Below are 16,774 nucleotides of genomic sequence, written 5' to 3'. Positions count from 1 at the left end.
CACAGTTCATAGCAGCTCACAAGTCAATACACTCATCTCAATACACATGTATTTCATCATTCATCATAGGTTCAATTTATCACATACTCACAATTTGAATCACCATTTCATACTCTCAATATAACAATTTATACAAAAGGTTTATCACAACATGGGTAGTAAAACCCCTCAAATAATTTCACACAATTATATCAAAATCAATTAATCAAAATCATAGGTATAAAAAAATGAAAACACCAAGAGCACTTTATTTTATCAACCAATTTGCATTAGTACATCAATATTGTATTTATAATCATAAAGGAAAAATTCAATAATTCAATATACATCTCAAAATGAACCCCAATTTAATCCTCTAAGGATCCCTACACATGCTCAATCTAACCCCAATTGCGATAAACTCATCATTTACCTCTAAGGGGGCTCACGTGTGTTCCGGCAACGATAGCAACACCTCTAGCAATTTCTTGAGATTCCTCAAGTTTTTCCTTTGACCGCTTTGATAGGGTTCCTAAACGTCAGAGAGAAGGAGAAGGGATTGAAGCCTCCGTTTTGTACTGTCTTTGTGCGATTCAGTTTTCTCTCTCCATGAATGTTACTTAGCAAATCCCAATGGTGAAGATGTATGGAAATCTTGAACCATATATCAAACTTTTATGACAATTCAACGGTTAACGAACCCGGGATCATAGTTTTACTGAGACAATTTTGAGTTTCTGCGGGAAAATAAAAAGCTGTGATGCAAAGGGTATTTCTCTCAGCTCAAATATGTTCACATAATTCTCAATGGTGAGAGTGTTAGGAAATGAGTTCCAAACCTTGGGATAAAATTTCACGACAATCCAACGGTGAATGAGTCTGAGATTGTCGTCTTTCTGAGACAGGTTTGGTGGTATGCGGGAAAAAAAAATTTTGGGAGAAGAAGAGAAAATGAAATTGAGAGGAAGAGAAGGCGTAGGGAGTATCATCAGTCTGAAAACTGACCTAAGATGCCTCTATTTATAGCTAGGGTACTCACAACCTATTATTTACTTTATTTATTTATTTATTTTTACTATTTTATAAAAATAAACTATATTTTATTTCCTATCAAATGAATAAATAAAATATCCTTTATATTTTCTCAAACCATTATTTTAATTAATAAAATTATTTCTACTTATTTATTTAATTATAAAAACCTCATCATTTTTCTAAAATTCCATTTATAAATAACAATCATTTTTAAATTAGTCTAAAAAAATGGGATGTTACAATATCTATATATAATAATATAACAAGCAGACACATGTACAACTAGCAAGGGTCAATGAACTTGATTTTAATTAATTATATATTCCTTGTATTTATGAACTCAATTATTCCATGACACCAAGAGCCTAGAAGGAAATCATGAAGGAAAACTTCATCCTTTCTTTGGGAATAAGTACCAGTTGAGGTTTTCATAATATAAATGACAAAAGATGGACTATCAAATTGTTATTTATATCCACTTTGATCAATATGACCCCTGAAATTTCTATTTAGCTAACCCTAACATAGAATGAAAACTTTCATGGACTGAACCCCTCAAGGACTAAGGATGCAAAAGGTTAGTTGTTTAATGCTATATTTCCTAGAAAATATTCTAATATTATTTATACTGTAGGAGTGATAGTTTCTTTTATTTATTTATGTAATGTAATATTCGCATTTGGTTAAATTAGTTGGTAAGGGAATGTGAACAATGCACATGTACGAGATTCAGAGATTTCTACCTATTAGATTTTGCATTCCATTTACCCAATTTGGTCCTTTTTCCATACAACATGTTTATCTAAGACTAAGTAGACATTATCATTATTATTAATTACAAATATGACCTTTACATCTAGAACTACAATGCATTGTGTTGTGGAATATGAACACTCAGCATTGATACAAGAGATACAGGAGATAATTATATAGCATAGTGTACAATGATTTTGCAATAAAGTAATTAAATATGAATTGATTGCATATTAGAAAATTCTAAATATAGAATAAATTTCTTAAATATGGTTAGCTGCTATCTGGTTTATTTGTGAGATTGATTTGTGCCACTTAAAGAAGATTAGTCTTCCAACAACTTTCCATTATCAGTAGCACAATCATAGGGATCTGGTTCCAACGACTCTTTGTTTCCTTTTTTTGCATGATTGTCATTATTAGTAACACAATCATAGGGATTTGTTTCCAATGGCTCTTTGTTTCCTTTTTTTGCATGATTGTCATTATTAGTAGCACAATCATAGGGATTTGTTTCCAACTGCTCTTTGTTTCCTTTTTCTGCATGATTGTCATCAAAAAGCTGATTATTGTTAATATCCTCCCTCAAACGAGGCCGAGGTTGAAGGCAGAGTTTGGTCTGAAAATGCATGAGAGTAGCTTTGGACATGGGCTTAGTGAACAAATCAGCAACTTGATCATGGGTAGGAATGTGGTGAGTGACAAGATGGCCAAGAGCAACTCATTCACGGACGTAGTGATAGTTCAATTCAATGTGTTTGATGCGGGCATGAAATACGGGATTGATGGTCATGTGGAGTGCACTGAGATTATCACAGTATAACAGTGGAAGGGATGGTAGTGAAATGCGAAGGTCTTGCAAGAGAAAGGTAAGCCATGTGAGTTTAGCAGCAGTGTTTGCCATGGCCTTATATTTAGCTTCCGTGCTGGAGCGAGAAACTGTGGGTTGTTTCTTAGCACACCATGAGATGAGATTTCCTCCAAGATAGATACAATAACCGGTGGTGGAGTGTCGAGTGGCGGGACAACCTGCCCAATCTGCATCAGAAAAATCAAAAAGATCAAGTGTGGTATGTGAAGTAAAGTGAAGACCTACATCAATAGTTCCCTTGACATATCATGATATACGATGAGCCATTTGTAAATGCACAATGGTAGGAGAGTTCATAAATTGGGACACAAAATTAACACTATATGAAATATCAGGGCGAGTAAGAGTGAGATATTGTAAAGATCCAACAAGCCCACGAAAGTAACTTGGATCATCAAGGGGAGTGGTATTGGACGTCATCTTCATCTTAGCTTCAAGTGGTGTGCTCTTTGGTTTACAATCAACCATGTTAGCTCATTCAAGGATGGTAAGGGCATAGTGTGACTGGGATAGATGAAGACCATCAGTTGTCTATAGTATTTCAATGCCAAGGAAGTGATGGAGAGGGCCCAAGTCCTTCATGGAAAATTCGGATTGTAGAAGTTTAATGAAGTTAAAAACTAGAGTGGTAGTGGATCCTGTGAGGAGTATATCATCTACATAAAGGAGAAGAATTAGTGATCCAATATTTGAGTGCCAAATAAATAAGGATGGATCAGCCTTACAGCAAAAGAAACCATATTTAAGAAGAAAAGAACTAAAACGATCAAACCAGGTACGAGGTGCTTGTTTAAGGCCATAAAGAGCCTTTTGAAGCTTGCAAACATGGTTGGGGAATTGAGGGTCAGCCATGCCAGGAGGTTGCTCCATGTATATGTTCTCAGGAAAAAAACCATGCAAAAATGCATTTTTTACGTCAAGTTGTCGAATGGGCCAATTCTTAACAAGGGCTATGGTGATGATTAACCAGATGGTGCCTGGCTTGATTACAGAAGAGAATGTTTCAGTATAATCTACTCCATTAACCCGATGATATCCCTTTGCAACAAGACGAGCTTTGAGCCGATCTAGGGATCCATTAGGTTTGAGTTTTGATTTGAAAACCAATTTAGAGCCAATAATATACAAGTCACGGGTGCGAGGAACGAGTTCCCAAGTTTTATTTTTGTGTAAAGCCTCAAGTTCTTCGCACATGGCAGCCTTCCAGCCAGGATGAGCTAATGCAGAGCGAATATTATATGGGTTGCGTGGAATGTCTGGAGATGACATAGTGATTAAGGCATACTTAGGATTTGGCTTTGTAATTCCGTGTTGTGAGCTAGTAACCATGGGATGAGTAGGTACAACATGTGGAAGTTGAGTCTGGGTAGAAGAGGCAGATTCAAGTGGTTGTATTGAGGTAGGAGGTCTAAGCTCAAGGTTTGACTCAATTGGTGAGTTTTGTGACTCAAGGTTCTCATGTTCAGGCAACGAGGATTGTTCTAGTTGACCAAAAGATGCAATAGGAAGTTGTAAGGCAGGAGATTGCATTAAAGGATTTGAGCATGGTGGGGCGAAAGCAGAAACTATTGTCATTGTTTTCAGTTCTGCACAAGAACTGGAGTTAGTATGAGGTAGCCAAGAATCAAATATGCTAACTACATGCTGTGTAGGAGAGGAAATCGTATGATTGTTGGATAGAGTGGCCTCAGAATAATTAAGAAGGGGGGGTTGAATTAATTATTCCAAAACCTTTACTAATTAAAAATTACTCTTTTAAGACTTTTACTAAATTGTTAAGAGAATGAGGAGTAGAAGAGAAACTTAACAGAAAGTAAAAGCGGAAATTAAATGCACAACGGAAAGTAAAAGAGTAGGGAAGAAGGAAACAAACACACAAGAGTTTTTATACTGGTTCGGCAACAACCCATGCCTACATCCAGTCCCCAAACGACCCGCGGTCCTTGAGATTTCTTTCAACCTTGTAAAAATCCTTTTACAAGCAAAGATCCACAAGGGATGTACCCTCCCTTGTTCTCTTTGAACCTAGTGGATGTACCCTCCACTAGAACTGATCCACAAGAGATGTACCCTCTCTTGTTCTCAGTCAAATCCAAGTAGATGTACCCTCCAATGTGTTGAGACAAAGATCTCAGGCTGCTAAACCTTTGATACTTTGTGAATGGGGATATAAAAGAATTCTCAGGCGGTTAGTCCTTTGAACACTTTTGTATTAGGGAATGGGAAGAATCAAAAGAATTCTCAAACTGTGTCGTTTTGAATTCTTTGACAAGGGAGAAGGGAGACACAAAAGAATTCAGGCGGTTAGTCCTTCATTCTTTTGGAAAAGGGAGAAGAGAGACACAAAAAGAATTCAGGTGGTTAGTCCTTGGCGAATTCTTTTTGGCAAAGGGAGAAGAGAATAAAAAGATGAATAGCACAAGTTTTCAAGGTTTGGAAAACCAGAAAACTTCAGAAAGCTTTTGGTATAAAGAAGAAGAAGAAGAAGAAGTTCAAAGAGATTCAAGGCTTGTAAAGAATTGATTGGAAAAGTAACGTGTGAAAGAATGAATTGATTGAATTAAAAATGCAAAACAAAACCTTGCTTTTATAGACTCTTCATGTCTGGTCAAGAAGACCATTTAGAAGAGTTATAACTTTTTAGAAAAACTTAAACCAATTTGAAAAAGTCAAAATCCTTTTAAAGAGTTACATCTTTTGTTTTATTCAGAAACAGTCATTGGTAATTGATTACCAAATTAGAGTAATCGATTACACAAAGCTTTTGTGTGAAAGGATGTGACTCTTCACATTTGAATTTGAATTTCAATGTTCAAAGGCACTGGTAATCGATTACCAAAACATTGTAATCGATTACAGCCTTTTGAAAATAATTGGAATGTTGTAAATTCAATTTGAAAACTTTTTCAAAACAATTTTGCTACTGGTAATCGATTACAACAATCTGGTAATCGATTACCAGAGAGTAAAAACTCTTTGGTAAAAGGTTTTGTCAAAAACTCATGTGCTATTCAAAGTTTTGAAAAACTTTTTAATACTTATCTTGATTGAGTCTTTTCTTCATTCTTGAATCTTGATCTTGATTCTTGAGATCTTGAACCTTGAACCTTGATTCTTGATTCTAGGCTTTCTTCTTGAGTCTTGAATTCTTCTTGATTCTTTTCTTGAACTCTTGAATTGTTCTTGATTCACTTGAGTTGTTCTTTGATTGATCTTTGAGCTTTTTGTCATCACCTTTGTCATCATCTTTTGTTATCATCATTGTTATCATCAAAACACCTTTGATTCACCATGAAGCTTTGCTTCTACAATCTCCTCCTTTTTGATGATGACAACTTCTGAAATCAAGAAACACACACACTTTTTCCTAGTCGATCACTCTCATAAATTCTCCCCCTTTGTTTTTGAATTTATGTTTATCATAAAATTAAATTGATTACTCATGTGAGTTCTTGATTTATCCCCATTTCTCTCCCCCTTTGGCATCAACAAAAAGCCAAAGTGCGTATCAAACTTAAAGTATACAAATATAGCTTAAACATTCATACAACATTCATGAAAAAAATATCAACCAAACCATGAAGCAAGAATCATGAAGTAACAATCATAAATAGATTAACTATAAAATCCATATAGTCAAATAACATACTTAATGTTTGTTTAAACATACCATGCAAATAGGAAATACTAAATCGTTCAAATACCATAGTAATATAGAGATTTATTTTGATAAATCACTGACATCTATTAGTCCTAATTCTCTTCTAATGTTATAGAAGATATCTTTACTTAGTGGTTTTGTAAAGATGTCTGCAAGTTGATTTTTAGTATCTACAAAATCTAAAACAGCATCACTTTTTAGAACATGATCTCTAATAAAATGATGCCTAATTTCTATATGCTTGGTTCTAGAGTGAAGAACTGGATTCTTAGATATGTTTATGGCACTTGTGTTGTCACATTTTATGGGAATGTGATCTAATACTATTCCATAGTCAGATAGTTGTTGTTTCATCCACAAAATTTGTGCACAACAACTACCATCAGAAATATATTCTGCTTCTGCTGTGGATAATGCTACACTATTTTGTTTCTTGCTATTCCAAGAAACAAGTGCAGACCCTATGAATTGACATGTACCACTAGTACTCTTCCTATCTGTTTTTGATCCAGCAAAATCTGAATCTGAGTATCCTACTAGGTTGCATAAAGAATTCTTAGGATACCATAATCCTAAACTAATTGTTCCTAATAGGTATCTTATGAATCTTTTTACTGCCATTAAATGTGAAAACTTTGGATTTGATTGAAATCTTGCACACATGCATATACTAAACATAATATCTGGCCTACTTGCAGATAAGTAAAGTAAAGATCCAATCATACGTCTGTATTGCTTTGGATCGACAGGTTGACCGGATTCATCTTTGTCAAGATAACAACTTGTATTCATAGGGGTAGCCAAGTGTTTTGAGTTTTCCATTCCAAATCTCTTAATGAGTTCTTTGCAATATTTTGCTTGATTGACGAAGATCCCATCATTTTTTTGTTTGATTTGTAGTCCAAGAAAGTAATTTAACTCAGCCATCATGGACATCTCAAACTCACTTTGCATATCAATAGAAAACTCCTTGCACAAAGATTCATTAGTAGATCCAAAAATTATATCATCAACATAAATTTGTACTAACAAGATATCATTATACTTCTTTTTTATGAATAAGGTAGTATCTACTTTCCCTCTAGTAAAATTCTTTTCTAATAGGAATTTACTTAATCTTTCATACCAAGCCCTAGGTGCTTGTTTTATGCCATAAAGTGCCTTCTTTAATCTATAGACATGGTCTAGTTCTTGTGAATCTTCAAACCCAGGAGGTTGTTCCACATATACCTCCTCCTGAATTAGACCATTTAAGAAAGCACTTTTGACATCCATTTGATATAGTTTAAAATTCATAATAGATGCATATGCTAATAACATCCTAATGGCTTCTAATCTAGCTACAGGTGCAAAAGTTTCTTCATAGTCTATACCTTCTTCTTAGTTATATCCTTTTGCTACAAGTCTAGCTTTATTCCTGATTACTATACCATTTTCATCCAATTTATTTCTAAATACCCATTTAGTTCCTATGATAGGATAATCTGAAGGTTTTTCTACTAATTCCCATACATTATTTCTTTCAAATTGATTTAATTCTTCTTGCATAGCTACTATCCAATGGTCATCTATAATAGCTTCTTTAAATTTTTTAGGTTCTATTAATGAAACAAATGCCATATTATTGCATAAATCTTTATGAGAGTGTCTAGTTGTTACCCCTTTTGAGATATCACCGATGATGTTGTCAAGAGGATGATTTCTTGAAGTTTTCCATTCTTTGGGAAGATTATCATTTTCTTGTGTTGTGTCATCTTGATCATCCTTGTCTTCATCATCTCTCATTCTTTTCAGATTTCTTTCTTCATTTTGAGTATCTTCCAAAGCATATGCAATATCATCAACAAACTCCTTTCTCGGGGAGGTAATATTAGTTTCATCAAAAGTAACATGTATTGATTCCTCAATTGTCATGGTTCTTTTGTTGTATATTCTAAATGCTTTACTATGTAAGGAATATCCAAGGAAGATACCCTCATCTGCCTTGGCATCAAATTTTCCTAGGCTTTCTTTACCATTGTTTAGAACAAAACATTTACATCCAAAAACATGTAAATTTGCAATGTTTGGTTTTCTATTGTTGAAAAGTTAATATGGAGTTTTCTTAATAATGGGTCTGATTAAGGCTCTGTTCATAATATAACATGCGTTGTTAACCGCTTCTACCCAAAAGTATTTTGGAAGAGGTGCGTCATTTAAAAGAGTTCTAGCAATTTCTTCTAGGGCTCTATTTTTCCTTTCTACTACTCCATTTTGTTGGGGTGTCCTAGGTGCAGAAAAATTGTGTTCTATACCATACTCATCACAAAATTGGGGAAGTCTATTAATAAGAAAGACTGTTGTAGTGAAAGCTTCAACCCATAGACATAAAGGTGCACCACTATGAAATAACATAGTCATACCTAATTCGCGTATTACTCTATGTCTTCTTTCAACCATACATGCTTGTTGAGGTGTATATGGGCAAGAAACTTGATGTATAACACATGTTAAATGAAAATGAGTTGAAAGTTTGGAGTTGATGAATTCACCTCCTCCATTAGAATGAAAAACTTTGATTTCTTTATTAAATTGTTTTTTAACATATTGTTCAAAAGATAGATAAGCATTAACAAAGTCAGATTTATGTTGTAAGGGAATGATCCATGTGTATTTAGAAAAATCATCAACCAAGCATGCATAATATTTGAATTTACTAATAGATAAGACAAAAGTAGGTCCCCATAAATCACAATGTATTTTTTCAAAGATAGAAAAGATAGAGTGTTCAGAAGAAGAGAAAGGCAATTTAGTAAGTTTTCCCAATTGACAACTATCACAAAGATGTTTAGATTTCAAGGTTCCAACTACATCAATTAATCCTTTGTTCTTTATTAATTGTAAAGCCTTTATTTGAGGATGTCCTAGACGTTGATGCCAAATGTCTGCTGATCCTGATTTGAAACGATTAGAAAAATATGATTCTGGCATAGGGGAAAAAACATATAAGTCACCCTTGCGCCTCCCGGTGATAATCGGTTTCCCTGTTTCTCGTTCCTTAACAAAAAAATCAACATTAGAAAACTCACAATTAACAGGAAATTGTTTTGTTAGTTGGCTTATAGAAAGCAAATTTTTTATTAAATTAGGGACAAGTAAGACATCATGAAGAGGTAGAGTAATATTTTTTTTGCTTAATCAATGTGTCTCCAATACCATGAATTGGGAGAGAAGAACCATCACCAATAAGCACAAAGTCCGTACCTGAATATTGTTGGATATTACTTAATATATTGGCTTTACCTGTCATGTGATTAGAGGCCCCAGTGTCAGAGCTCCATTCTGTTTCAGCAATTGTGTTGTCTAAGGTAAGGGCTACAAGTGCTTGAGGTATATCATCAGATTGAGTTGGTTTCTTGGACACCCACCAACATATCTTTGCTATATGGCCCATTTTATCACAATATTGACATTTTTCATTCTGATATTGTTCTTGTACTGTAGTAGTCATACGATGTTGTTCGGGTGGTGGAGGACGTCTCTGTTGTGAGCTCATAAAGGTTTGGCTTTTATTTTGGTTCATGGGTTGTTAAGCCTGAAATCCTTTCCCAGTTGATGTGAAGGTTTGAGAATTCCTTTGATGTTGGGTGGAAAACTGACGAGATCGTTGTTGTTCGCCATAGAAAGCCACTTGAGGAGTGGAAGAGTTGTGCACATTGGAATGATTGGAGAACCAGTTGCGACGTTGATCATGGCTTTGGAGTTGTGAGATTAACTCAGAGTATGATGGCCTTGGAGGTTTTAGCATAGTTTTTGTGAATGTTTCATACTCGTGGCCGAGGCTTGTGAGGAGATAGAAAACTTTCTCTTTGTCTGGGACAGGTTTCCCAATTGCGGCAAGGTTGTCGCATAAACCTTGGAAAGTGCGGATGTGTTCACCAATACTTTGATCATCTTCCTTGCGGAGGTATGTGATTTGTTGATGGAGTGTGAATTCATATTCTTGCGAGTCTTCCGCATATGAATCTTTAAGTGCAGTCCAAATGGCGTGGGTAGTGTCTAAGCCAACAACGAGTCTAAGTGCTTCCTCAAAGAGTGTTCCAATTATCCATCCTCGAAGAAGATTATCTTTCTTGCGCCAAGCAATGAATTCGTCAGTTAATTTTGGAACAAAATTTTCTGTGTTTGTTGTATCATTGGAATTTGGTGTGGTGTATTGAGGGGGGGGTGGATCATCATTCGTAAGGTGACCAACCAAGTCTTGACTTTCTGCTAATGCTAAGGCTTGTTCACGCCATAGTGGGTAGTTTGTAGGTGTGAGGCTCAGAGTGATGAAATTGCTAATATTTAGAGATAAGGAAGTCATGGTGTGGCAAGGTGTTCACAAAGGCTCTAGATACCAAGAAGAAAACTGAAAAATTGTATAGCCTTTTTTAAAAAAACGTGAACACTCAGCATCGATACAAGAGATACAGGAGATAATTATATAGCATAGTGTACAATGATTCTGCAATAAAGTAATTAAATGTGAATTGACTGCATATTAGAAAACTCTAAATATAGAATAAATTTCCTAAATATGGTTAGCTGCAATTTGGTTTATTTGTAAGATTGATTTGTGCCACTTAAAGCAGATTAGTCTTCCAACAACTTTCCATTATCAGTAGCACAATCATAGGGATTTGGTTCCAGCGACTCTTTGTTTCCTTTTTTTGCATGATTGTCATTATTAGTAGCACAATCATAGGGATTTGTTTCCAATGGCTCTTTGTTTCCTTTTTTGCATGATTGTCATTATTAGTAGCACAATCATAGGGATTTGTTTCCAACTGCTCTTTGTTTCCTTTTTCTGCATGATTGCCATCCAACAGTGATTATTGTTAATACTTTTTGGGGCCATTCTATAGAGCATTGCATCCTCTTTTTTTTCCAGATGTTTTATCATTTCCTCCCTGATCAACTTGGAGCTTTTTACTTGACACCTCACACATGAGGAGTTTGTCAATCTATATTTGATAAATTAGATTTTGTTATTAGATTGGTCTTAAGTGGAGGACAGAGAAGGAAGTCATATCTGGTAAGGGTATTAATTATTCATTCACTGGCTAGTATTTTTTAATATTGATTCCCTTAGTTCCTTCCCATGTCTCACAAGAACTATTTCTAAAAACATATGCTTTCTGGTTTTTTGTCTCACGCAACATGTTGTTTTGAATGATATTGACAACATATTTGTTTTTTTATCAAGTCATATTTTTAAAGTTATGATCATGTTGTAAGTAATTTTTTTCATGTTTCTCTGGCAGTCATGCTACAAAAATACTAATAAAAATTGGAGCAATTCATGCATGTCTTATTCCCATGAGCATTTCTCTCTCTTTTGTTTTTCTTTATCTGGTTATTATAAATTAAAATAATTTTAGTGCAACTAATACAAACTTAACTGGTATAATTTATTGCCCCACGACACTCAACTCATCATCATTTCTGAATTCCAATTATTTAATCATGTATTAAAATCAATACCATGTGATATTACAAAAAAATGGGATTGATGGAAAACATAATACACTCAGACATATAGGATCCACAATCAAACAGAAAAGAGAATTTGAATCTAATCTATGCAACATTGTAGAGATGATAGATGAAAGGTAAAATTATGTCATACCATTAGACAACAAAACAATTGTACGCTGGTGTTTTTTAACTAATAAAAAGGAAAAATAGTGAGTAGACACAAAAAGGAAGGACATGGCAATTCAAAGGATGACGAAAACATGAGGACACTTTTTCACTTGCCATGTTCGGGTGTGTGTATTATTATATTATATTACTTGGCTTTCCATCAGAATAGAACAGAACTAGGAAGAGCTTAAGGTTAATTTGAGGTGAAGGCTTTGTGGTTTTAGTAGCCAAAGGGCCAACCTTACCCTAGTTATGGATGTTAAGGCAGAGATTGATCGCTTGCCAATTGACTTGTTGGCTCATATTTTTGTTTTGTTCACTTCCTTCATTGATTTGGCTCATATACGAGTGTTTCATTTCATTTCATTATTTTAATAATTCATTCACCAATCATTTCATGTGGTGGTTGCTTTAAGGGCAAGTGGTGTTTGCAAGAAATGGAAACAAGGGGTGAAGGAGTCTCTTGCTCGAAGACACAATCTTAGCTTTACCGGTTGGAAGATGGATGATGACTCCACTGCTCACCTTGTTTATCACGCCTACAACCTCACTAAACTAGACATGTACGTATATATAATTATGTATGCCTTTCTTTTCTTTTTCTTTTTCTTTTTTAGACCCTGAGTTTTGTTCTATTCTATGCCCCTTTATAGTTATTGATATTAAGGATTGTAAAATGTTTCTGATAGCTTCCCTTTGATGGTCTTTCTTGAACATCAATGAGAACTTTCTATATTGATTCTCAGAGCTTTGGAGATGGATTGTATATTTGAGTTTATAAATTTTGATTGTACGAGGAATGGAGTTGGTAATTACTTTTGGTGACTTGTAGAATTTGGTTGATAACATGTTTATTTAGGGATAGATGGATAACATGCTGCTTTGTTTGAAAGCTTAGGCTTTCACTTTAGTTGTTGTGGTGATTTAAATAGTAATTAAATTGTGTAAATACATCAAATGGTAATCAGAGAAATAGGAATCTGCTAGATTTTGAACTCTTAAGTAAAGGCCATATTTGTATTTTTGTTTTTGATATGAATCCACACCATTTGCCATAAGCCATATCCCCAAGTTAGGGTAATAGAACAACAATCATATTACTTTATTTTCTCTTCTCTTGTATTAAGTTTTCTGATATGGAGATGCCAATATTGAATAGGAGTGAGGGATGTTTCGTACAATAGCAAATATCAATTTGCTTTGTTCTATTTGTCTACAAACCATGAGCATCCAATCTCCATGATAGGGTAATAATATACTCTCTTCTAGTGGCTGAAAAGAGAGTAAAAAAAGAACCCAAATACACTCCTACATACCATTCAAAGAGATAGGAGTTTGATATTTTCCAAAATCCACCTTAAAAATAGAGATATCTCTTTCCTAAGAATTTTGGGGGGCTCAGACATTAGCCTATTTATATGGGCCTTACAATTGGGAAACTTAGTGTCAAAGCTAAGCCTTTGGTAGACCCATAATTAGAAATCTGTTGCCAAAGTGATTTATGTCCTTTGAGACATCCTTGAATGGTCACACACACACATACACACATGCATACATAAATCTAATATAGCCACGGGTAATGTGCTATGAATTGGCTGGCTCCAACTTTATTTCAATTAGTATAATAATTAAGTAAAATGAGGTTATAATAAATAATTAAGGCGGTAAAAGATGAGTTTCTTTTTCTCACTTTATTTTTTTTATTACATGGCTTTCAATAATGGAAACTATTCCTTCCATGTGTTTGGCTATAATAGGGAGGCTTGGTTGCATGGGAAGACAAAGGCTGATTCTGTTGGAAACGTGCCTTGTTATCTCGAGGTATGTAAAAAATGCTACTAATTACTCATAAATTTCACCTTTATTGGCTAAGGTTGGCCTTTTGTTTCAAAATTTGTATTTATACACAAATACCAAGTTGTGTTTGGAATGCATGAAAGGGCGTTGAGAGAGGGAAAGGAATGATTTTTTTTTTAAAAAAATAACAGTGGGTTTATTTTTAAATTCTTTTCTTTAAAAAAAACATTATATGACGGTTCTTTGGAAGAATCGTCTTAAAATTTCCAATTTTTATTTTTTTTTAAAAAAAGATATTCTAAGACGGTTCTTTAGAAAGTTGTCTTAGATTGTAGACATTCTAAGACACTCCAAAAAATCGTCATAGAATTCTCAATTTTTATTTTTTTTAAAGAATACATTCTAAGACGATTTTAAAAGCTATCTTAAAATGGTAGTTTTTCTAAAACGATTTTTTAAGAACTGTCGTAGAAAGTCTTTACTTTCTACGACGTTGGATTCAAATTTGAAAAATCATTGTGGAACGCTGTTTTCTAGTAGTGTTAAATCCATCCTTTCCTTCACATCAATTAATCTATAATGGTCTTCATCAAGAATCTTTTGTGCCCGAGTAACATTAAAGGTCTCATCGCTGGATTGGGGAACTAACTAATTAAAATTCAAGAGATTTAAGATAGTTTGAAGTTAACATAAAGAGCCCAATAATTTAGAAAATAAAAACTGTTGGATCAGCCAAAAGCCTCTGAAAACTATACTTAAGCATTTATTTGTCACCTAAGGACCTTTCCAAACCATGTTAAGCAGTTGTCCTAAATTTAAGCTGTCAAACATATTTGTCCCACATAAATGGTAATGGGTGGTAATGTGAGGTAAGCATTGAAATCTTAAATAACTTTAAATTTCTCTAGCAATAACAGTAAGAATGGAAGTCCATGTATGGAAACCTGTGTTCACCCTAAGGCAATGCAATGAACCAATCCAAGTAGTTATGGGTAACACTAAATTCCTCTCTCACCTTAGCTTGTGCTTTCTTCATTACTCTTGAATTCTTCACCAGTTCAACCATTGCCCCAATCTATGGTTGTTGTTGATGTCTCACCTCTAGCACCAAAAATGTCATGAAAAATAGTTTATCAATAAGATTAAGATAATGCAATGATGTCCAAAGAGATAGTTAAAAGAAAAAACATAGCCTGCATGTTGCTAGAATTATGTGGGAAATCTTTCTCTAATTGATAGATCTCATAAATGGAAAACAAGATATAAAGGGGAAAGTGTTAAACATTTAGGGTCTGTTTGATTTCCTTCTCATTTTTTGTTTTGAAAACTTTTTTAAAATAATTTCATGTTATTAAGCAATCAATTTTTCAACCAACATCGATTAAGTTTTGAAAGCTGTTTCCAAAACAAATATTTTAAAAATTGAAAAAAAAAGAAATAGCTAGGAAATGTTTTCTCATTAACTTCTTTTGTTTCATTATCCTAGCTCAAAATTGAGTTATGCATCTAGAGTGGTACTGCATGCATGTGGTGAGGCATGCACTTGGTGTAAGTGTCTATTTTCTTTCTTTCTTTCTTTTAACTAGAATCCGTTTTTCAAAATAAAAATCAAATACACCAATATCTTACTAATTCCACTTTCATATATAGCTAGTGTGAGCAAGATTATGTTCATAAAATGTATTTATAGGAGGTTATGATCCATACCAGAATTATGGCCTTGATGTTGTTTCAAGTTAAGGAAAAATTTGGCTTGCTACCATCCTCATATTGTGTAAGAACATCCACAAGATCTTTTTCTGCTTCACTTTGGTTACCTTTGTCTTTTGACTTTCCCTCTTTATTCTAATTGATGATGTTTAATTTCCATTATTTGATCAGCTTGTTGATGCAACCTCTCAATCTTAGGTGTCACACCAATGAAATGTTGAAGCCAAGTAGCATAAGGAAACAAATCTCCAATGTCAAAATCAAAACCTCTGCAACTTTTATTGTTTTTTTAACAACTGATATAAAGTTTTCTTGGTCTTTGCATTTCTTACCAAAGGCAGCCCTTGAAGCAATTGTATAAATTGATGAAAGTACTTCTTGAGTAAGGTTGATGGAGGATCCTTTATGTGAATCAATCCATTTGACAAGATTGGACAAATCTTCTTCTCTAATTGGCTGTTATGAGTTGACACGTTTTAGGCTTAAAAGCTCCAATGTGCAAATTTTTCTTAGCTGCCTCCAATAATTGCCATAAGGAGCAAAAGCTATACTTGTTGAATTGTAAGACATTATATCAATAGCTAGGACTTTAGGCCTTGTGGCAAAGTTAATGTCATCGATTTTCATTACTTCCTTAGCATACTCAGGATGAAATCACAATAGTGGAAACCTCTCCAAGTTGAAGATGCATCAAGGGTCCATATTTAAGGTCATGTCTCTTAAATTTTCTATAGGGTTGAGAGGATAGCAAATCGTATATATTTCCTATAATAGGCAGCTTTAAAAAAAATACACATGCATAACAAGTTTTAAGAAACTTGTTTATTCAGGAAAATTGTAAGGCCAGCTTTGAACTTCCATTGACATTTGTAAGTTTGGTTTGGCATATATATGTATGCTTGTGTCACTATTAGCTAAGTTATACCATCAAGCTATATAACATATACTTATACATTAGATAGATGAAGTAAATTAATATTAAACCTGTAGTTTAGTGTCTTCCCATAGCTTAAGGGGGCCAATTTCATCATAGGGAGAATTCAAATAAATGAAAACTGGACCAAAAACTTTCTTCCACTACTATAAAAAGAGAATTCTACATCGGTTCTAAGGCACTTTTAACGACAGTTTTGAACCGTCTTAGTAGCTGGCATCGTAGAAAACTAAAACTTTTTACGACGGTTGTTGAAAAACCGTCTTAAAAAAGCTACATTTTCTAAGACGGTTATTTTTCTAAGAACCGTCTTAGAATATGTAACTTTTCTAAGACGATTTTTGAAAAATCATCTTGGAATGTAATT

At 34.1% G+C, this 16,774-nt stretch overlaps 1 protein-coding gene across 1 annotated transcript; it reads right to left on the bottom strand.

Moving 5' to 3' along the window:
• Window positions 1-2,488: 2,488 nt before the first annotated feature.
• Window positions 2,489-3,106, bottom strand: LOC102659549 (uncharacterized mitochondrial protein AtMg00810-like). The gene is made up of 2 exons (XM_006603421.1): window positions 2,896-3,106; window positions 2,489-2,805 (listed from the first exon to the last, which is right to left on the bottom strand). Exons 1-2 carry the CDS (start codon window positions 3,104-3,106, stop codon window positions 2,489-2,491), a joined length of 528 nt encoding a protein of 175 aa, XP_006603484.1.
• Between the last annotated feature and the right edge of the window lie 13,668 nt (window positions 3,107-16,774).

This window comes from Glycine max, chromosome 18 (assembly GCF_000004515.6).
Source record: "Glycine max cultivar Williams 82 chromosome 18, Glycine_max_v4.0, whole genome shotgun sequence".
Classification (NCBI taxonomy): Eukaryota; Viridiplantae; Streptophyta; class Magnoliopsida; order Fabales; family Fabaceae; genus Glycine; species Glycine max.
This window is presented reverse-complemented; position numbering and strand designations above follow the sequence as displayed.

Excerpts from the sequence above, each read along its gene's own strand:
- LOC102659549 (XM_006603421.1), bottom strand. The coding sequence starts at position 3,106 with ATGGTTGATTGTAAACCAAAGAGCACACCACTTGAAGCTAAGATGAAG. Across the intron at positions 2,806-2,895 it reads GCATTTACAAATGGCTCATC|ATTGGGCAGGTTGTCCCGCC; the intron begins GTATATCATGAT and ends TTTCTGATGCAG.